We start from the raw sequence: 22,201 nt of genomic DNA, 5'->3' as shown, positions 1-22,201 counted from the left end.
AAGTTAGTAAAATATTCATAATATAATGGAAAACCTATTAGATTAGGGATTCGGAGACCAGCTGTTTTACAAAAAGGTAGCACTGTTAGCACTACGGGTATCATTTGCTTCTCAAGGGAGCAAATTGGACAAGAATGAAGCTTATGGCCTAAATGGTACCCAGGAGAAATAACCCCCTTTGCTGCTCTAATATACCAAGCAGTAAACCATGAGGTAACTCTATGAACAGTTTTGTCACTGACGGTTCATTGTAAAAGGACAAATGCATCTAGCCTTTCACGTGACTATATTTCTGGCTGAGTTCTTGAGAGAGTGGGTGGGGTGCTGCTGACAGCCACCTGGTCCCCCCTCTCGTGTCATTCCCTAGAACAGGATTTCCTAACCCAGTGCTCGAGGGCTCCGGGACAGGAATCTACGAGTCCCTGAACTATGTGTGGCATTTTTATGATTGTGCATTTGGGGGGGGAAGTTTCCTATCTTCTGTCATATTCTTAAAGGGACTGAAGAGCAAAAAAACCCCCAAAACTACCAGCTAATCCAGAGCAAGAATTTCAGTGAAAACATAGGAGTAGGTTTGCTGGCCTCGAGTGTGTGTGTATCTAATTCCAGTGGTTAGTCCAGTTTACATGCCGTCCAAAAGTGCGTGGGTTTCCTGTGTTCGGTGACAGCTTTAGAAGATTTATTGGTATTTTTTGAGAGACTAAAGCTAGCCTTTTACTTAATAAGTGATTTATGCTATATAAAATTTTAGAGCCCCTATAAATGATATGTTCTCTTTAAGATTCATTTGTTATCTTTGTATTGTGTGAAAAATCTTTAAATTTAGAGAATATTTAATTTTAGAATGACTTTTTGCTTATAATTGTATTCAGGTAAAGATTTTTGTACATTTTTTCAGGGGTTAGAGTACTGTGAAGAAAGGTACACACTGGACCTCACAGGTGGCACATTTCCTCTGAGGGGACAGACCAGTAACACCAGACTATTGGGATGCCAGAGTATAGAGAAATTTCGATCTCATGGTGACAGAGAGGAAGGGATGAGTGAAGGTAAGATTAGTTCAAAGTACTCTTATATGCCACGTGAATGCTTGATTTAAGGTTTATCTTGATTTAGCCCTGATGGGTGTGGTCGAGTATTGGCCTGCAGATCAAGAGGTCACTGGTTCGATTCCCCGTCAGGGCACATGCCTGGGTTGTGGGTCAGGTCCCCAGTTGGGGGTGTTCGAGAGACAACCGGTCGATGTTTCCCTCCATTCCCTTCTCTCAAATAAATGAAGTCTTTGGAGTTCTAGCCAAGATGGAGGCATAGGTAAGTATATTGCACCTCCTCGCACAACCAAAAGAAGGAGACAACCAATTTAAAAACAAAAAACAAGCAGAATTGCCAGAAAATTGAACTGTATGGAAGTCTGACAACCAAGAAGTTAAGAAGAAACATTCATCCAGACTGGTAGGAGCGGCGGAGACGTGCAGTTGGGGTGCAGAGGATGTGTCCCTTGGAGGTGGCTGGCAAACCACGCCGTCCCACATCCACGTGGGAATAAACTGGGAGGAACAACTGGAGAGTGAGACACACTGCAACCCAGGGTTGGAATGTCAGCAAGATAAAGACTCAGAGAATCTGGCTGTAAAAACCTGGGGAGTTGTGGTGGCAGGAGAAACTGCCAGTCTCTCTCTCTTTTTGCCCTTTTGCAGGGCAAAAGCTGAACAAGTGCACTGTCCCCTCTCTGACCCCTCCCCACATGACAGTGCCTCAAGGAAGCAAAGTGGGTTGCACCGCTCTGGCAAATACCTAAGGATCTGCCCCTTACACATAACAGGTGCACTGAAACAAAGAAATGTGGCTCAAATGAAAGAACAGATGAAAACTCCAGAAAAAGAATTAAGCAACGAGAAGATAGCCAACCTATCAGAGTTTAAAACACTGATAATCGGATGCTTAAAACAATGATTGAGTTCAGCTGCAAAATACAAGAAGCAGCGAAGGCTATACAAAGTGAAATAAAGCAAAATATACAGGGAACCAACAGTGAAGGGAAGGAAATTGGGTCTCAAATCAATGATTTGGAACAAAAGAAAGGAAAAAAACTAAGTCAGAATAGAATGAAGAAACAATTTTTTTTTTAAAGGAGGAGAGGCCTAGGAACCTCTGGAACAACTTTAAATGTACCAACATCCAAATCATAGGAGTGCAAGAAGAGGAAGAGCAAGAAATTGAAAACTTAATTGAAAAATAATGAAAGAAAACTTACCAATCTGGCGGAAAAAAATAGACATACAAGTCCAAGAAGCTCAGAGAGTCCCAAAGAAGTTGGACCCAAAGAGGAACACAGCAAGACATAATTAAATTGCCAAAGATTAAAGGAGAGAATCTTAAAGCAGCAAGAGAACACAAGAGAGTTGCCTACAAAGGAGTTCCCATAAAATGATTAGCTGATGTCTCCAAAGAAACCTTGCATGCAAGAAGGGGTTGGCAAGCCCTGGCTGGTGTGGCTCAGTGGATTGAGTGCCAACCTGGGAACCAAAGGGTTGCTGGTTCTATTCCCAGTCAGGGCACATGTCTCGGTTGCAGGCCAGGTCCCGTGTGAGAGGCAGCCACACACTAGTGCTTCTCTCCCTCTCTTTTTCCCTCCCTCCATTTCGCTTTCAAAATAAATAAATACCAACCTTTAAAAAAAGAAGAAGAAGGGGCTGGCAAGGAGGATTCAAAGTCATGAAAGGCAAGGACCTACATCCAGTATTACTCTACCCAGCAAAACTATCATTCAGAAGGGAAGGGCAGATACAGTGCTTCCCAAATAAGTTCAAGTTACAGGAGTTCATCATCACCAAGCCCTTATTATATGAAATGTTAGAGACTTACCTAAGAAAAAGAAGATCCAAACTAGGACAGTAATATGACAAACCCAATAACTATCACCAACTGAACCTAAAAAAACAAACTCAGCAAACAGCTAGAACAGGAACAGAAGAATCACAGAAATGGAGATTATATGGAGGGCTCTCAGTGGGGAGGAGGAAGAATGGGGGAAGAGGTACAGGGAATAAGAAGCATAATTGACAGGTACAAAATACGGGGAGGTTAAGAACAGTGAAGGAAATAGAGAAGCTAAAAAACTTGCATGTACAACAAACATGAACTAAGTGGGGGAATGCTGGAGGGAACGGGGATACTGGGCAGAGGGGGGTAAAGCAGAGGAAAAAGAATGGGACAACTGCAGTAGCATAATCAATAAAATACACTTTAAGTGGTTTTGGAAATTTAATTAAAATCTTGATTTAAAGTTTATCATACATACTGGTTTCTAGAGTTTACATTCCTGGTAGTTAAGAAATTGGTATACTAATTATGGAATTTATCCAGGTCTGTATGAGGTACTGGGTGTTTGTTCTCCACTTGGCTGTACAGAACTCACAAATTGAACATTTGAAGGAAATGAGACATTCTTGTATTTTAATCTGACACAAAACAAAAATGGTCTCTAGTTTTGACTACTGTGAGTAATCTCTGAGTAATCTATGAATAATGTTTCTCTCTTTATTTTTTCGAGACATGACAAACATGCCTTGGTTGTCTCTAATTTTTTTTAATTTTTTTTTAAGATTTTATTTATTTTTAGAGACAGGGGAGGGAGGGAGAAAGAAAGGGAGAGAAACATCAGTGTGCGAGAGAAATGTTGATCAGTTGCCTCTTGCACGCCCCCAACCAGGGCCTGGCCCACAACCCCAGGCATGTGCCTTGACCAGGAATCAATTAAATGACCTTCCAGTTTGCCACATGACACCCAGCCCACGGAGCCACACCAGTCAGGGCTTCTCTGTTTTCTTTAATGTGATTCCGTCTTCCTGGGAAACATTCTGGCAGAGTACAAATTACATAGACTTTAGAAACTTACATGGATTCAAACCCCAGGTCTGTCACTAGTTGTGACCTTGACAAACTGGATCATTTCTCAGCCTACATGTCTGTCTGCAAGTGGAACAATTAAGCTACACCTTTTTCTAAGGGTGGGTGTCACAGGGTTAAATGTGCTGATGTGGTAGGTTCATTCAGTTCTGGGAATGCTCACCAGAACCATGCTTTGGTTCTGGTTGGGATTTATTTTCATGGGTAGCTCGTTCACCAAGGAGTTGTCTCTGTTTTCAGCCCACATCTGTTAGTGGTCCAGTTTTCACATCCAACTGACCATGTCAAAACCAGAACTCATAAAACTCTCTGACTACCCACTTGTGTCTTCTTTTCTGTATTTCCCATCAGTTAGGTCTCATGTTTTTACTTTCCTTTTTCCTTCTATTGATGTCTTTCGAATGTTCCTGTCTTCTCATTCCATGGTCACCACCCAGGTACTTTACCATATAGCTCGCTCAGTCCTCCTCAGCCAGAATTCCTCCAAAGAATTAAGCTCTGAGGTCTAAAGACATTCATTTAGGTGCTGATATTCTGGTACTAGCTGTGTACCACTTTGGAAGATTATTCATTCAAATCATTTTGTACTTCCTAAGTCTAAACCTCAGAGCTGACAAGGTGTTAACTGAAATGAGCCAGAATATAATTTTTCGGATGAGTAGTTTTTGATAAGGTGTTTTTGAAATATAAAAAAGTCAAGATACAAGTGAATGAATCTCTGTTTACAAAGCACATGACAAAAATGTGTTTTCACAAATAAGAATTTATGTGCAAGTCTCATTATAAATATTATTTGGGGTTTTTACTTTGAGTTTATTCTATCTTTTAATACTAGCTTTTTCTTTTAGCACTGTCTCCTGAGACGAGTGTATCAGTCTTTACTTGGCAAGTGAATATATATGGACAAGGAAAGCCTTCTATATATTTGGGGATTTTTGACATAAATCGTTGGTATCATGCCCAAATGCCAGATTCTTTAAGGTATGATTCTCTTTTTTTATTTGGTATGTGTATCTGTAGCAGTTCAGTGACTTCATGACTTTGTGAACTTTTCTTTTAGATCAGGAGAATACCTACATAATTGTTCTTACTTTGCGTTGTGGTCCTTGGACTCTGTTGTGAGTAGTACTTCTCCACATCACATCTTGGATGTGTTGGTGCACGAGAGAAGTTTAAGTCGAGGAGTCTCCCCTTCATATTCACCTCCAGAACAGTTTTTTAACCCAAGTTCCTATAATTTTGGTATGTATTACTCTAACCTTTTGAGAAAAATAGCATAGAAGTATGTGTGTGTGTATTTATGTGAAATATGTGTTTATGTATACAGTATTATCCATATCTCATTGTCAGCTAATATGTGGATAACTTAGGAAATTAAATCGATAACATACATGAGAAATTTAATACTTACATGTTTTATAAAGAAATCATCACTTTTGAATTTGGAAAGATAAAGTATTTCACATTTAGTGCATTTGGGATAAGGTTTAGTATCTTGTTGGGATAGAAATACCTGTAAAAATTATTTTAAAACTTATTGTAATAATTTGATACTTTGGCTAGGAATCTGTTAAGATAAATTCTGTTGTATCATTGCCATCTCAAATATAATATTAAAGTGGGTTTTTAAAAATCTTTTTTCTAGATGCCACTTGTTTGTTAAACTCTGGAGTTATTCGTATAACTTGCACTGGCTTTCAGAAGGAGGTAGGTAACAACACGGCGACAGTGTCTCTTACTGGAACTCGAGTCACGTCATGGGCTTAACTGTATGGTAGCTTCCACTAGGCTAGTGAGAGTCCCTGGGATGTCTCCAGCAGCTCTCCGTGGGGGTTAGCTACTTGAACCCCAGGGAAAAGAGCAAAGTTGGTCATTGCCACACCACATCCCTTTTTATCCTCCCTCTAAATTCTCCTCTTCTCAAAAGCTTATGAATAAATAAAGCCATGCGAGGAAGGTACCTAGGTCAGTGACAGTGCCCAGCACAGGGGTCGTTGATGACATGTTGAAAAATACTGTCCCGGGAAAACATCAAGTGAAAGATCTTTTAATTAATAATCGGCTAGATGTGGATGAATGCCATATTTATACAGCATATCAGATCTCTTTTATATTATGCCAGGGGTTGTGTGTGTGTGTGTGTGTGTGTTTGTGTGTTTGGTTCACTGAGATTTGTCTAAAGTCTATCAGCTTTAGAGAAGGTGACAGGATTACCTTTCATAAAAACACAAGGTACGTGACGTGAAGTGCCCTTAACAGTATTATTTATAATCAGGAAGCATTGATTTACCTAAACATCCTGTAAACTGTTTCTTTCATTTCATTGTGGAGATGGAGTCTTCCACAATTTCCATTTTGGTGTTTTTAGTTTTATTCAAAATGTTAAGTATAAAATAGGGCAATGAGTTTATTAAGTATTCTTAAATTTATTTACTTGATTGAGTATTGATATCTTATTGATCTGTTACAGACTTTAACTTTTTTAAAGAAATCAGGACCATTTATCAATGAAGTCATTTCTGATGGTTATAATCGATGTCTTGTGGCTGGCCTTCTCTCACCAAGACTCATTGATATTCAGCCTTCCAGCTTAAGTCAGGTGAGGTGATTTTGTAACTATGTGTTTTTGTGTGTAATGTTACTGTCTCACTATTAGGATTAGAATCTGTTAGATAATTTCTGCAAAAGTAGGGTAAGTAGTATAATGCCCATTCTACGTGATCAGTAAATAAGGTCTTGGATTTGACCTAAACTACGTCGTAGTCCCAGGATCCAGTTGGCCGTAACTTGGCACCAGGTTCACTTAGCTGTATAGACGTTATAGGAAAGGAAGCACAGCGTGCCTGCATCAGGCATGTCATAAGTAAAAGTCATTATAACAGCGTAGAGGCCCTTTTCCAGCCCCCAGAGAGAATAGTGTGGGTTCAAGAAAACAAAACCACTTGAGTACAACCACATTGACTTAGGTGAAGCTCATGGTCTCTGGCAACAAAGTACGGTCCCTGAGTGATCCCTGACACCAGCTTCACTGGGAATTGTTAGGGTGCATATTCGTGATTCCTGCCCTACAGCTACTGAATCAGAAACTTCAGGAATAGAGCTCAGCAATCTATTTTAATAAAGCTTTCCATGTGATTCTGGCACAGTATGTCGAGAACCACTGCTCTAAAGAGAAAAGTGTCTTGTGAAAGCCTATTAGTGAACATTCCAATGTCTTGCAAAACAATAGTTACAGGACTCAGACTCAGTCACGCAAGCTAAAATCTTAACTTGCTAGTGGTCTTTAGTCCACTCCAGTTTTCCTAGACCCAGTACATCGGACCAATCAGGAGGTGCCTGGTGATAGCTCGTATACACATTTATTTTAACTCAGTATTTGCTAGTAAAGCGTTATAGAAGAAAATGACCGCAAGTCCCTTTCCCATGGAGAAGGAGAAAATGTTCTGTTAATTTAAACACTGCTTGAGCAGAAAGAGTTAAGCTTAAATAATTACAGATAAGTGACATAATAAGTTGGTGGGGAAAGCCTTTTAATTTTAAATATGTATTCAATGTAAATACTGGTGCTCATTGTTTGCCACTTACAGCTAATATTTAATAATTTCTTTTTTGATCTCTCTCTCTCTTTCCCTTCCTTTTTTCCTCCTTCCTTCCTTCCTTCCTTTCTTTCCCCCTAATACTTCATTTTATGGAAATAAAAACTCAGGTGATTGTAACATTTGTTTTTTCTAGTGTTTTCAAATGGCCTTACAAAACAAAACAAAACCCCTTTCCTAGGCTATCACACTGCCTTAACTTTATCTGAACTTTTTTTTTTTTGTTCTTTGTGAAACTGCCTTAGGCAAATGTTTGCTGTCCTGAGTTGATCTTCTATTACCTTATCTTTCTAGCTCTTTGTCTCTTTTGCCTCTGGTTCTTTTTTCTGGGAGATTTTTTTTTTATTATTGTCTTCCTTTTTTTCCTACTTTTAAAATTTGAATCTAATTTTAAATTTCTGTGAGCTCTTATTCTTTGGTCATTATTCATAGTCATCTGTTCTTTTTTATGGATGAATGATATTCTGTGTATGTTGAGTTTTACTTAGTTCTCTATTATCTCTTTTTTTCCTGGAGTCACTTTTTATTAGTTTAGTCCTTCTGATGCTAATGGCTATCCTTAATGCTTAGTGGTCCTCAGCTGGCTGTTTATGTGTAACGTGAGTCCGTAGCAGATTATAAACTCTTTTTGAGGGTAAGCGCATCCGGAGGCTTTCTTTAGGGTGACAAACAGGTGTGTGCCCTTTCAGTGGGGAAACCCCAGGTATTTTCTGGGGCCACTGAGCTTTTCCAAACAGCCCTGTTGGGCTGGGGAAAAGAGGGACTCGTGGTTGCCTCTCATGAGTCCCCTGCTGGGAACTGGCCTGCAACCCAGGCATGTGCCCTGACTGGGACTTGAACCTCGATGATGTGGTTCGAAGGCCCGCACTCAGTCCACTGAGCCACACCAGCCAGGGCTCATTATTGTCTTTTTGATACAGCTGTCCTACTAAGTCATAATACTTTTTTTTCATAATGCTTTTTAAGCATTTAAAATTTTGTATTCTGCGCTACATAGAACATGCTACCTCTGAGTCTGATCATACATTCTTTCATATCATTAAATTTCTTCTGATGTAGGAAGAACAATTAAAAGCTATATTGTCAGCAGCAATCCACACAAGTTCCCTGGGACTTTTGACTGGATATATCAGACGGTGGATAACAGAAGGTAAGATGATATTTAATGAAAAAGTATATTCTATTTTGAAAATTGTCAGCTCACTGTCTGTGCGGAGCGGTTAGTTAAACTGCACTTGGAGCTATTCATTTGTACATTCACATTCAGGTGCGCCGTTAAAGGGCCACAGAGAAAAGTCCTGTGTACTCTTCCTGCCACCCCCCGGGTGCCCTCGTGCAGCCGCGCCCCTCAGCCCTGGCGGCAGCTAGTCTCTTTCTGTAATTTTGTCATTTAACATTTGTCCATAAATGGAATCATACAGTATGTAAACTTTTGGGACTGGCTCTTTCTCACTCAGTGAAATTCTCTGGGGATTTATCCAAGCTGTATGTATTCCTCTCCTTCCTTACAAACATACGCACATTATTTGGGTTTCGGAATCATTTGAGAGTATGTTGAAGACATCATGCTTCTTTTCAGTATAATGTCCTTCTAAGAATAAGGACATTCACTTATAAAAACTATGTTGTAACTATAAAAATCATGAAAATTAACACTGCTAACATGTAGATTAGATAATCTACAGAATTTACTGGAAGCTCACTAATGACCCCAGTGATGTCCTTTACAGCATTTTTGGGTAGGGGGAATCAGAGTTCAATCCAGAATATATGTTGCATTTAATTTTCATATCTTTTTAATTTCTCAAGTTGGTATAATTGCTAAGCCTTTGTCTTTCAAAAAATTGACATTTTTAAAAAAAAGAATATAACCTTGTTATTTTGTAGACTGCTTTTCAACTTTGTTGATTTTTTCTCATGATTAAATTCAGATTTTAGACTTCTCACATAAAGGGATGTACTGTACTGAAAAAGATACGTGATACTGGTTTGTGTCCATTATTGATTATTTTTCCTTGCTCACTTGGTTAGGGTGATTTTCTGTCAGGTTTTTCTGATGAAAGTTACTTTTTTTTTGTTTGTTTGTAATTGGTAATCTCTTTTCTTTTTATGTTTGCAAATAAGAACAACCAAATTCTGCTGCTAATTTGCGCTTTGTTCTTGAATGGACGTGGAATAAAGTGATTCTCACAAAAGAGGAATTTGACAGACTATGTAAGTGTTATATTAAGAAACTAATAGTGATATATTTTTAAGTACATAATAATAATAATTCTAATCATTTTGAAGTTATAAACTGTATAAAGAAAACTTTCTTTTAATATTGGAGTGACAAAGTTATTTGTTGATGAAGATTTTGCAACAGATTGTTAACTAGCAACATGTTGTGTCCACAGTAGCAAGTTTCAGAATTATACCTTATATGTCTTTTGGTCTTAGTTTAATTTACGAAACATGCTTATGATTGAGTAAGAAGAATATGCCACTAACTTCAGAAGCTCCTCTTCTCACTCATTTTTTATTTAAAATATGTGTATAAAGAAGCTGAATACTGGGGTAAAGCTCATCTCCGTTTCTAAAAGATGTTATTATCAGTGTGTCATTTTCCGTCTTGATAGTCTTGTGTATTAGTCTGTTATACACTTTGAATTTTGAGGTATCTTGTGAGTATTAAAAACTCATTATGCCCAATTTATGCAAAACTAATATTAAAAGGTAACATGATTGCCCTGTAGGTGATAGTAAAATGTATTTAGAAGTATTTTTTTAATCTTCATTGTATTTTTTCCATTACCCGTTAGTCCCCTTATACAAAAGAATTTTAAAAATTGTATTTTAAAATTTTCCCAATTGTATTCTTAATAGGATTTTTAAAAAACTTTTTAGGGAGAGAAAAACATTTTTGTTGCTCCACTTCTTTGTGCATTATGCGTTCATTGGTTGATTCTTGTATGTGCCCTGACCAGGGGAGTGAACCTATAACCTTGGCTTACTGGGATGATACTCTAACCAACTGAGCTACCCAGCCAGAACATAAAACAAATAATTTGATTCAAGGAAGGAAGGCTTTGGAATTAAGATACTTGTTTTCAATTACATGTTAAATATTACACACATATTACTGCAATTACATATAAATATCAATGCAATTAAATCTTCAAAAGATGTAACCAGTAGCAATTAAAATACCCTCCCAAAGGATTTATAAACTGAGCCTTGAATTTGAAAGGACAACTGAATCTATAGTGAATTATAGCATCCTACAGTTTAATTGTAATAAGTCTATGTATGAGTCTTCATTTTACTGTCTCACTTTTGAACAATACTGGAAGTGGACAAAAGTTCTTAAAAAATATTAATTGCAAAACAATAGGGTATATAAAACTAATGGTATAAAAGATTTGAAGGAGAAACACCTAATGAATAGAACTGATTTTTAGTGAATCTGAGGTTGAGTCTGTATCACTTTCCTTTGTGCTACATTTGAAAAAATAATAATTGGTATCCCTTCTAGTTTCCTTGAGGGTGTTTGCCATTTTTGTTAATATCATAATACATAGATTGATTCTGTTGTCCGTATGAATTTGAGGAAGTGTGCAGTTGTGAGTTTAATGCAGATTTACTGTTTTGAAACTAAGTATGTATTTTATCCTTGAAAGGTACCCCGTTGTTTGATGGTTCGTGCCGTTTCATTGATCCGCAGACCATACAGTCTGTCCAACAGTGCCATTTGCTTCTTAGCAATCTTAACACAGTCCTAAGCTGCTTTGTAACAGAGGCCCAAGAGATCACTGAAAGAGGTGTGCTGTTTGTCTTACAGAAATGAATGTTTTATTAAATTTTGCTTCTTGACTTTGAGAAAGAATAAATTCCTGTCTTAGATGGATCATTGTGCAGAAGGCTGTTATTTCTCAAATGCTGGTATTTTTTTTATGAAAAGCTACAAAATATTAAATGTAGCATGAGCCCATACTTAAATAGTCCATGAGAGATTTGGGAATTAAACTTAATGCTGTTAAGGTAATGTATTTATAGTAGAACTAGAAGTTTTTTGAATTATTCTTAAAATAATTAACTTTTTATTCAGAGATCATTGTAAATTTTTTCTCTGTTTTGCCATTTAAATGAAGCAGTTAATTTTATTTAAAGGCCTGGTGTGAACAACCTGTGTGAATGATACTATATAGTTTGCATTGATGTATAAATTTGACTTCTGAAATTAACTAAGTGGAAATAAGTGTAGCTAAGATGGAAGCATATTTACCTAAAACATCTATTTTAGTCGAGTTAGCATTTTGGAAAGTTTTTGTTTAAGCTAAGTTTGTTAAAAAACATATATACATTGTTAAAAATCATCAAGGAATTAATTAGTTCTTTGAAAACTTTTGAGTATCTTGATATTTCATTTGGGGTTGAAACTTAACTGATATTTAACTCTTTTACAGGTCGTATGAACTTAACCAATAAGTGTATGGTTTCCCAGCTCATCTGTCAGTATGCACAAATGGTTCTTTGGTTCTCTCATTCTGGTCTTTTACCAGAGGGCTTAGGTAAAATATTTACTTAATCTGTAAATATTAACTGAAAGCGTCTTTTTTTTCCTTTTTTTATTGATATTCAAAAGAAAGCTTCTTACATCTTTATAATTTTGTTGCTGTGTTTTAGTGTCTTGGGTTTTCTTGCTTCCACCTCCTCACTTACGTTTTCTTCTATTTGTAACTTCTTTTCTTTCATTCCCCCTTTGTGTCTTCAGTGCCTCTCCCCATGCCTGATACACGGGTTTCCATACATGTTTACTGGGTTGAATGACATTTTGAAGGAAAGAATATTTGACAAAGCATAGCTGCGAATAGTTGGTGTAGTGCTACCACCAGCTATGTTTAGTTCCATAGAACTATGCATTTCATACCTGGTTTGTCAGCCTTTTCTCCTAAGGGGTTTTTAATGTGGCTATTACCTAATATGATTTGCCATCATTTAAATAACCTGCTTTTATCTGATGATTAATGCCAATATCAAGCACTAGAGAATTTTGACTTACTGTATTTGTTTAGCATATACGTGCTTCTAAAGCCTCTAACCTCCTGCATTTCCAGGATTCGCGTTAGATGTCATTTGAACGCGCTTCTCCCACTGTTCGTAATTGCTGTCATTCCTGTTCTTTCCCAATTCTCTTAGCATCCTTGTTACAGATGTTTATGAGACACTAGGTTTTCTCATTTATGCATATATCAATAAAGGGATGGGTAGTCTTACTCAAATTTAGGGAGCCTACAAATTAAACAATATAAAATTATAGTAAAATATCAGTGTGTGTAACCTAAGTATTATTGGGAATTTTGGAAATATTACTAGCTTTTTTTCCAACTCTTAAAAAAAATCTAGATGATGCTGTGCAGTTGTCAAGGTTATACTACAACTACCCTGTAATTCAGAACTACTACACCAGTCGTCGACAGAAGTGTGAGCTTTTATCAAGGTATAGTACATCCAGAACCTTCAAGCAAAATTTTGGAAATTTCCTCTGTAAGAACTTGAGCCTTCGGAGGTAGAACAGAATTCATCACGTTATAAGATGATTAAATGGGTGGAATTCTCAGCAAATTATCAGAATTTGTTACCAACATTACTATTTTATTTGTCATGTTTGTGTTGACCTAATAATGGTCACAGCTTTATTTTAGAACTTGAGTAAATAGCTCTTATTTCCTAAGTAAGACTGTTTACCATGATTCATTCTTAGAAAATCTATAACTTCAGCATGTATTTTTTCTGAGAATTCTTACTCAGAAAAAGACTGGAAGCTGATATACATAAAATATATCACCAATTAGTTATTTTACATTTTTTCCATTAACAATTACATTTCAGCACTTGGACGACTCTTTTTTCCCCCCCTTATTTCCCCCTCAACTCTTCTCCCTTTGGTAGTTGGGGTCATTACTTTTGAGTTTAATGCTATTGTTTTGATGATGATAATAATGACCACTGGTATTAAATAATCCATAATGTTGCCCTTATTGCAGAGGGAAGTGGAACCCTGATTATTTGATGATCGATGGAATGGTTTCTCAGTTAGGAGATGGAGTTGAGAAGTTGTGGAAACGGGATGAAGGCGGAACAGGAAAATACCCTCCTCCTAGTCTACATGTACGTTTGCCGTGACATGATGCCACTTACAGTGTCTGCAGAGCTGTGGGGAGGGAGATACGCTTAGTTGTGCCTTCACACTTGGCACAGGCTTGGGAAGAACAAAGAGCTTGAATGAATGAGAATATAAAATGCACTGAATTTTTTTCTCTCTTTTATAGGCACTACTTGACATATACCTGCTAGACAATGTTACTGAAGCAAGCAAACATTCTATTGTATCCTTTAAAATTTTTAGTCAAATAACTCATGTATTACTAAAATCATAAAATTTGATTTTTTTTTAAAGGAAGGGTCCTAAACCCAAGATCTGTAGGTTGAGTTCAAATGGTCTATGATTAACCTAAAACTACACAAAATTTTGTGTTCATTTTTGTAGGGATGGGGTCCATGGCTTTCATCAGATTCTTGAATGTGTCTGAAACACTACCCAAGTTAAGAAGAGCTGTTGTAAAACATTACTGGCCAAGTAGTCATTCTCAAATAGGTTAACTTATGTACTGAGTTAGATACATGTACGTTAGCTTAATGTTACCTTAGACATTGTGTTGAGCCCCGTGGTCTTTGCAATAAAGGTTTTATACTGATATCAGTTATTAGTCTAAAAATGTGTTCATAAATTACAAATAAGTTTATGATTTATAAGATATGATATGCTTGCTTAAGCTGCCAGGTTTTGCTGGGTAACTGGAATTTTGCCTATAGCTTTTGATTCTTAAATTTGCTAAGCTACTGGTTTCATAAAGAAGGTATGCTTTAATTCATCTCCTTTGTAATTAACTAAATACAACTCATATTGGTACTTAAAAAATTGAGGCTGAAGTTGGTTGCGGAATTAGCTGTACCCACATTTAATAAAACTATACTTCCGTTAGCTGGATGTCCATAAAAGCTTTCTGAGCACTGCAGTCTTTAAAGAATTTTTCCTCCTGTATTCTATTGCTGCCTATTACAAATATGTACATAGTTTTCCTTTTTGTTTATTGTCCTTAATCATGTTTTTAAAGACCATTTATTTGCTACTTGATATTATATATTCCTTCCCAAACAAAACAGATACTGCCATTGAATCATTTCCAACTGCCTTTGCCATTTCTTGGGACCAGGTTAAACTTATTCAAGGGTTTTGGCTGATAGATCATAATGACTATGAGGTAAGTCTGTTAGTTCACATAGAATGAAAGCTTTTGTAAACTATAAGAATACATAATGATTAGCCCTGGCCTAGTGGCTCGGTTGTTTAGAGCATCATGCCGTACAGCAAGGGGTTGTAGTTCTCTCCCCAGTCCTCCAGGAGGCAGCCAGTGTCTCCCTCCCTCCCTCCGTCTTCCTTCCTCACCTTTCCTCTCTTTAAATCCTCAGGTGAGGGTTAAAAAATAAATAGTAAATAAAAATATGTAACAATTAAATTTGATATTAGAGATAGGATGCATTCTACTTCTAGAGGTAATGTAAAGAGTTGGTTTAACCAATACCATCACTACCATAAGCAGTAAGAATACAAAGATAAAATAGTCACTGCCTAAAGAAGGAAACAAACAGACGATTGCCAATAGTGCCAATATGGTGATTATGTTAGAAAAATGTTTAATGTGTTGCGGGAACCACAAAACTCAGGATTTGGCTTTGATGTAAGAAGTTGGTGATGGAAAGATTTTATATAATAGCCTAAGGAAGTCTCAAAGTATGAGGCTTTTGATAAGGCTGCTGTTTAAAGTATATTCTAGATTAAAATAGATCAGTTTATATTTACAATGGTTTTATCTTGATTTTTGTGGCTTTAGTAATGCCTCTCTTTTTAAAGATATGATACTTTGTCTAAATGCAGAGCATTGTATTTGTGTTTACCAATTTTCATGTTTATTTTGCAGAATGGTTTGGACCTTCTGTTTCATCCAGCTACTGCAAAACCCGAGTCCTGGCAGCATTCAAAGATCATTCACGCCTTCATGAGTCAGGGCGAGCACAGACAGGCCCTCAGATACATTCAGACGATGAAGCCAACAGTGTCCAGTGATACTGATGTTACCCTTCACATCGATGTTTTGCTTCTTAATAAGTAAGTGCATATTTTGAAAGTACCATTGAACTCTTGATTGTGTCTGTTAATACGATGAAATTGATGAAATGGGTAGTAGTAATATGTTTTGCTTTTGTTGTATTACATTATAATCAGTGTGATGTGTTTGCCACCATTTATGCTATAGCAATATTGCTGTTGTCATTGTATCTGTCATTATATTAATGGTGACAAGTTAAATGGCATGACTGAAAATGTAGTAGTCTGGTAATTGCATTTCTTGTTAGTTAAATTAGTTGGGGAAATTCCTTAGAGTTGATATTTCTTCCCAAATTGTAACTTTATATACATATCATATTGTTTTCTTTTGTTTTCAATGATTATTTTTGTATTTTTAGAAATTGGTCATTTTATTCACCCAAAGTTGTCATTTGTAAATGAAACAGCAAGTTGGTGTCTTTACTATGAAAGCTAAATTTTCTTTGTTCTGTTTGGTTAAATAGAATGTATTTCTGAGGGGACAGGGTTGAATCAGGAGAAGAGTTCTATAGTTCAATAGTAGGTTGGCTAAACATGTAGAAACTTAAAATGTCCTCAAAAGTAATGGATTAGGCAGTATATGAGGAAAGAATTTGGGTGAACAAAAGGGATTGGTTAGGCCCTGGCTGGGTAGCAGAGTTGGTTAAAGAGTCATCCCAGTACACCAAGGTTGAGGGTTCAATCCCTGGTCAGGGCACATACAAGGAATAACCAATGAATGCATGAAAAAGTGGAATAAAAAAGTGTTATTTTTTCTCTATCTCTCTCTCAAGATCAATTTTTTTAAAAGTGTTTGGCTAGCCTTAAAAAATGTCTGGAATGAATGTAAGAAGGTAGATGTGAGAAATGGATAAAGAGCTTTAATACTGGGTTGGCGAGTAGCATGTACATGTTTTTCAGTTCCATGTAAGCTTTAAAGAGATGGTAACTGATCACTAGTGCTTGCATCAAAGTGCAGGTGTTCGAACCTTAGAAAAAACACCTTTAAAGATTTCATTTATTTTTTTAGAGAGGGGGGGAGAGAAGGAGAAAGAGAGGGAGAGGCACCTCAGTCGTCTGCCCGTCATGGACCCCCAGACCAGGGACCTGGCCCGCAATCCACTGATCCACACCAGCATATAAGACTGCTGTTTTCTTCCTTTTGGTTCCATTGTCCTTTGATTCATTCACAGCCCATTTCTCTGATTTGCTAGATTCTCATTTCCTCTTCCTTTACCATAGCAAACATTATGTAATGTAATTTCTAAACTTTATTTCTCTTAAGTACAGTGAAGCTTCAATTATCCACTCTCCAGAAGTCTAGCAACGTTGTGTCTTGTATACTACATTCAGAAATAAACACGAGGGCCCACTCAATTCCCTAACATTTATCTCATTATGAATAGTAATGGCTGATACACTCCGTTTCTTATAGAGGTCATGTGTTTACCAATCTGTATTTCAGTGTTTGTTATTACTTCCATAAAAATTACCGCTAAAGCTTTTTTTAAAAATGTTTTATTTATTTATTTTCAGGCAGAGAGGAAGGGAAGGAGAGAGGGAGAGAAATATCAATGTGTGGTTGCCTCTCATGTGTCCCCCACTGGGAACTGGCCTGCAACCCAGGCATGTGCCCTGACTGGGAATCGAACCGCGATCGTGTTGTTCTCAGGCTCGTGCTCAATCCAGTGAGCTACATCAGCCAGGGCACCTCAAAATTAGGAATAATTTTCTAGGAAAATTATTTTCTTTATATTTCTTTTTTTTCCAATTTTTTAAATTTAATTATTTTTCAAGTACAGTTTTCTATTACTCCCATCCCATCCCACCCCCATGTTCCCCCCTCCCTCCCATTTCCACCCTTCTCAGTTGTTGTCCATTTCCTTTATATTTCTATTGACTATCTTTTTATTCTGTCCACTTCTGCCTTGAAAGTTACCAGTCCCTCAAAAATCCTAAGTGCCAGGTTAAATGTTATCTAAGAAATACATAAACATCTATGGGCTTTGTTTATTGTTACATTTTAAAAATTATAATCACTGTACTGTTTTAGATTTTTTTAACTTACCAGTATATCATGAGAAACATTGCTTCATTCAGTGACCTGTTGCTCACAGAAGGATATCTCAGTGACCACACATGGTACTTCGTACTGTCTCATTTGATCAAGTTCTGCAGCCAGATCTTGCTATAGGTCAGCTAAAGTCTTCTGTTACTAAGCTTAACTTCTTCTCCTCCTCATAAACTGTATGGTTGTTTCCATCTTTATTCGTTTTCTTTCCTACTCTTCTTCCTCATGCTGTCACTTTTTTAAGAGCCTGGCTTTCTCTGTCACACCGTTTAATCTTTCCATTTTATCCACACCACATTAGTTTTCTATCTTGACCTTTTTTGTTTTCCCAGTATTTTATACTCAAGTGATACAGAACAGCATAAAGTTAAGTCTGTATTATGCCCTGTTGACATTAGCAAACTTGGTTATGATGCGGTGATGAGTATTCTATAAAAGTGCCCTTAAATTAAATGTACAAAGTATCTTTGAGAATCTTCAGGTGGATTAATTGTTGTGAGCATTTTAAATGGCTTTGTGAAGCTAAACTTGGCTAAACGCTGCCTTCAGGTGCATGATTGAGGCCTGGAGTGTGCTGCGACGCCATGCCAACGGCCGGAACGCCGAGGGGCTGTTGAAGCACATGTACCAAGTCTGCCAGGAGATGGGCTTGATGGAGGACTTGCTGAAGCTGCCCTTCACCGACACTGAGCAGGTGAGGACCCCCCAGGAGAAACTGTCGGAAACTCAGCATGTGTCCGTTGCTCACAAAAGTCATCGTGTTCTTCCTAGGAGTGTTTGGTGAGGTTTTTGCGGTCCAGCACCAGTGTTCGGAACCACGAATTCCTTTTGGTTCACCATTTACAGCGTGCTGATTACATCCCTGCCTTGAAACTGAACCAAACTCTGAAGAGCAATGTCACGGTATAGTCCTCTTGTCTTATTACGGGAAGTGCGAGAGAGTAAGGAAAATCAGCAGCTTGGTTAGACAAGAGCTTGTAGTTTTGGAACCAACCACCAGGCTTTATATCAATCTGAGCTTGGAGAATCAGTCCTCCTCTTAACCTTCTATAGCAGAATTAGGAACAGGGTTTTATTATTTACTTACACAGAAGTGGCATATATAAAAGAATTAAGTATCTGTCTACCATCTTGCCAGACTAAGCCCTTTCCTCAGGGACAGCGAGGGAGTGCAGTGGGGCACAGCAGTAGGAAGCACCCAGCATAGAGAGTGTGTGTCTCGGGGGGCAGGCTGGTCTTAGTTCGCTGCATACTTGGAACGTCTCTCTCTGTCTTGGGCTCCTCGCACGTGAGACAGTAACACCTCTTTCTGAGGATGTACAGAGGTGAGCGGGTGTGAAGTAACAGGTACACATTACTGACACATGGAGAAACTTAGTAAATGACAACTGGTGTTTTTATGAGTTAAGAAGAGACAAGGTTGGTTAGGAAAGACTTGGAATGTATTGATGGATAAGGTCTGGTAAAGTAATTGTGTATGTGAGGTCCTTGGTTTAGAAGAATGCCTGAGTAGGGAGGAAGGAATTGTTCTTGGGTAGTCATAATTATATTTTAAACATAAACATACCACCTAACATGCTTGAAGATTAAATTTTTACCATTTATGATCTCTTCAATAGAATGATCGAGATCCTCACTTGCGGGAAAGATCAGTGGCTCGAAATTCTATATTAGACCAATATGGGAAAGTTCTTCCTAGAATCCATCGAAAATTAGCCATTGAGCAAGCTAAGCCTTACCGTGTATCAGCACTGTCAATTATTCGAAAAGGTAAGGTTTCATTGAAAAATGTCTAAGTATTAAATTAGAAGACAATGAATGATTTACGTTCTGCCACCATCACTATCTTATATTTCAGTGCAGTTTTTGTTTTGAATCATCACAGTGGTGCTTTTTTTTTTCTATTGGCCATTCTACCCCCAAAATGTAAGGCTTTCTTGGGAGCTTTTACAGTTTATTTAGTAATGTAATAAAGAATGAAAGAACTCTTTTTATTTCTTTTGAGACTCCTGTCCAACATTTAGAGACCATGTAGAATAATTTTTCGTTTCGTAAAAGCCCAAATTGTTAAATTTCTGCATAGATGTTGTTAAACCAAATACAGTTTTAACTGGACTCTTATCTGTTTTCCAGTTACTTATATATTAATTTACTATCAATAAAATCCTGGTGTTAGAGATGACATTAAATCCTGCGTTCTTCATTTGACAGTTTCACGGCCCAAACCATTGTCAGCTGTTCCAAAGCAAGCTGTAATAGGGAGTGTGTTAACAAGATCCACTTTCATCCATAACGTGCTATCTAAAGTTGGGGAGGTTTGGAAAAGTGATGAACCTAAAAATAGCATCTTGGCCTACAACAGGTGTGTTTCTCTTACACTTTTTATGGTCATGTTCCTTGTTCATCTTTCCTGGATAGCAGCAGTGTTCATAAACATACCGCCTTAGAGTCGATTAGTGTATGTAAAAAGGAAAAACTCTTTATGCTGGCTACTGTTACAAGAAGAATGTTTTTTGTCCTTAAAAGCAAGTATTTTTGTTGGAAAAAGCAAATATTTTCTTTGGTATTTGTAAATAATCAGAACTCTTCAGAGTAAAAAAAACAGAAGCCTTTCTCCACCATCTTACTCCCCTAATATTTTAATGTTCCTTGTGATACCTAATCAAAAGTTACATTTCATTTTCTTTGTAGTCCTAACATAGAAGGACCATCTCCTGTAGTGTGTTCTCTCCCAGATTACCAACTGCCTGGAGCATTCGTTGGAACACCAATCTTAAAAGCATCACAGAAAGTTTCTAGGTAAGAATTTGTTTAATCGTTTTTAAAGAAACAATGTTAGACAGTAATTACGCCAGTTTTTAATTATCTTTAAAATTTTACAAATAGTTTTAATTTCTTCAGTGAGTTCTTAGTGCTTGCTTTTTAAAATAATTTGGGCAGTAACACAGTAATTGTGGTAAATTTTACACCAGCTGGTAGACTACTGAGAGTTTGGCTTAATGATTTCAGACGCTTAGCGCAGGGCTGTCAGACTCATTCCCCCCGGGGGCCCATCAGCCTCGCAGTTGCCTTCGAAGGGCTGAATGTGATTTCAGCTCCTTAACAGTTAAGGAGTAGTTACAGTTATACAGTCCTAAAATTAGAAAGAAGTAAACTTTCTTCTATTAACATTAGAAGGAAAATGAAGACAGGCATTGTGGGATAGTAAAAATGTAGACTGTTTATTAAGAAATCGGGGAAAGGAGTGACCTATATGGTCCACCAACAATTGTAACCTGAAAATTTTACTTTCAGGTTTCAGTCGTTTATTTATAATTTGAGTTGTTAAGCTCTTTGGGACTGTGCCTGCTTTAATACAAGTCGTCAGTGAGATCAGTTTTATCATTTGAAGTGAACTGGGACCAGGGCATTAGAGAAAACAGTTCAGATTCCATTTTTGTCACTAACCTCATTCATTTGAAAAAAACTGACCTTTTTGTTGTTGGTCAGTCTAGTCTTTGTTGTGAGGAGAACTGTAAAGGTAGAATAAACCAGTGTTTATTATGGACATCACATGTGAGTGAAAGGAATTTTGATGTGTAGATGCACGTGGATTGTGGCAAGTGGGTTGCTGGGAAGTGCTGCTGTGTTTTCTTCCGTATTTTCAATCATTAGCAGTTCATCGTCATTTGAAAATAAATGCCTGACATACAGTATTGTAGGGGTTCATCAAACATTGGTGGGAAAGGGAGGAAGGAGGACTAGAATGCCCCCTGCCCTCCACTTTTGAAAAACCAGTTGTTATCTAAACTTCTTGTTCCCCATTTTTGCTGCTGAATTAATTTTCTGACTTTATTTTTTTTAGACAAGGTTCCCAGGGAACCTTGTTTTTTTTGTTTTTTTAAAGATTTTATTTATTTATTTATCTTTGGAGAGGAAGGAGAGAGGGAGAGAAACATTAATGTATGGTTGCCTTTCATGTGTCCCCTGCTGGGAGTTGGCCTGCAGGGAACTGGCCTGCAACCCAGGCATGTGCCCTGACTGGGAATCGAACCGCGATCCTCTGGTTCGCAGGCCTGTGCTCAATCCACTGAGCTACGCCAGCCAGGGCAATTTTCTGACTTTTTAAAGATTTATTTATTTTTAGAGAACGGGAAGGGATTGAGAAAGAGAGGAAGAGAAACACCAGTGTGTGGCTGCCTCTCACATGGCCCCTACTGGGGAACTGACCTGCAATCCAGGCATGTGCGGTGACTGGGAATCGAACTGGCAACCCTTTGGTTCACAGACCGATCTACTGAGCCACTCCAGGGCTGATTTTCTTACATTTTTGAATATGCATTTAATTAATGCACTTGACTGAATTTATATTTATATTCATGTAGTTATCATATTTATCAGTGATTGTAGAAGCCTGAGTAATTAAATGGAATACTAAATTCTCGTTTTATTAGTATA

At 37.4% G+C, this 22,201-nt stretch overlaps 1 protein-coding gene across 1 annotated transcript in view; it reads left to right on the top strand.

Moving 5' to 3' along the window:
* AHCTF1 (AT-hook containing transcription factor 1) overlaps positions 1 to 22,201 on the top strand; it is a 68,046-nt gene that overhangs the window by 27,001 nt on the left and 18,844 nt on the right. Inside the window, exons 8-26 of the mRNA XM_037069517.1 lie at positions 899 to 1,049; positions 4,758 to 4,890; positions 4,970 to 5,151; positions 5,555 to 5,616; positions 6,380 to 6,508; positions 8,565 to 8,655; positions 9,630 to 9,719; positions 11,165 to 11,305; positions 11,951 to 12,055; positions 12,891 to 12,984; positions 13,532 to 13,655; positions 13,817 to 13,873; positions 14,663 to 14,809; positions 15,527 to 15,714; positions 18,314 to 18,458; positions 18,536 to 18,667; positions 19,384 to 19,534; positions 19,976 to 20,126; positions 20,456 to 20,563. Of these exons, the coding sequence (XP_036925412.1) occupies positions 899 to 1,049; positions 4,758 to 4,890; positions 4,970 to 5,151; positions 5,555 to 5,616; positions 6,380 to 6,508; positions 8,565 to 8,655; positions 9,630 to 9,719; positions 11,165 to 11,305; positions 11,951 to 12,055; positions 12,891 to 12,984; positions 13,532 to 13,655; positions 13,817 to 13,873; positions 14,663 to 14,809; positions 15,527 to 15,714; positions 18,314 to 18,458; positions 18,536 to 18,667; positions 19,384 to 19,534; positions 19,976 to 20,126; positions 20,456 to 20,563 (2,381 nt within the window). The remainder of the gene's footprint in view (positions 1 to 898; positions 1,050 to 4,757; positions 4,891 to 4,969; positions 5,152 to 5,554; positions 5,617 to 6,379; positions 6,509 to 8,564; positions 8,656 to 9,629; positions 9,720 to 11,164; positions 11,306 to 11,950; positions 12,056 to 12,890; positions 12,985 to 13,531; positions 13,656 to 13,816; positions 13,874 to 14,662; positions 14,810 to 15,526; positions 15,715 to 18,313; positions 18,459 to 18,535; positions 18,668 to 19,383; positions 19,535 to 19,975; positions 20,127 to 20,455; positions 20,564 to 22,201) is intronic.

This window comes from Sturnira hondurensis, unplaced genomic scaffold, assembly GCF_014824575.4.
Source record: "Sturnira hondurensis isolate 20B ecotype Veracruz unplaced genomic scaffold, ASM1482457v3 Scaffold0018525, whole genome shotgun sequence".
NCBI lineage: Eukaryota > Metazoa > Chordata > Mammalia > Chiroptera > Phyllostomidae > Sturnira > Sturnira hondurensis.
The sequence above is the reverse complement of the archived record's forward strand: the minus strand, read 5'-3'. Positions and strand labels throughout refer to the sequence as shown.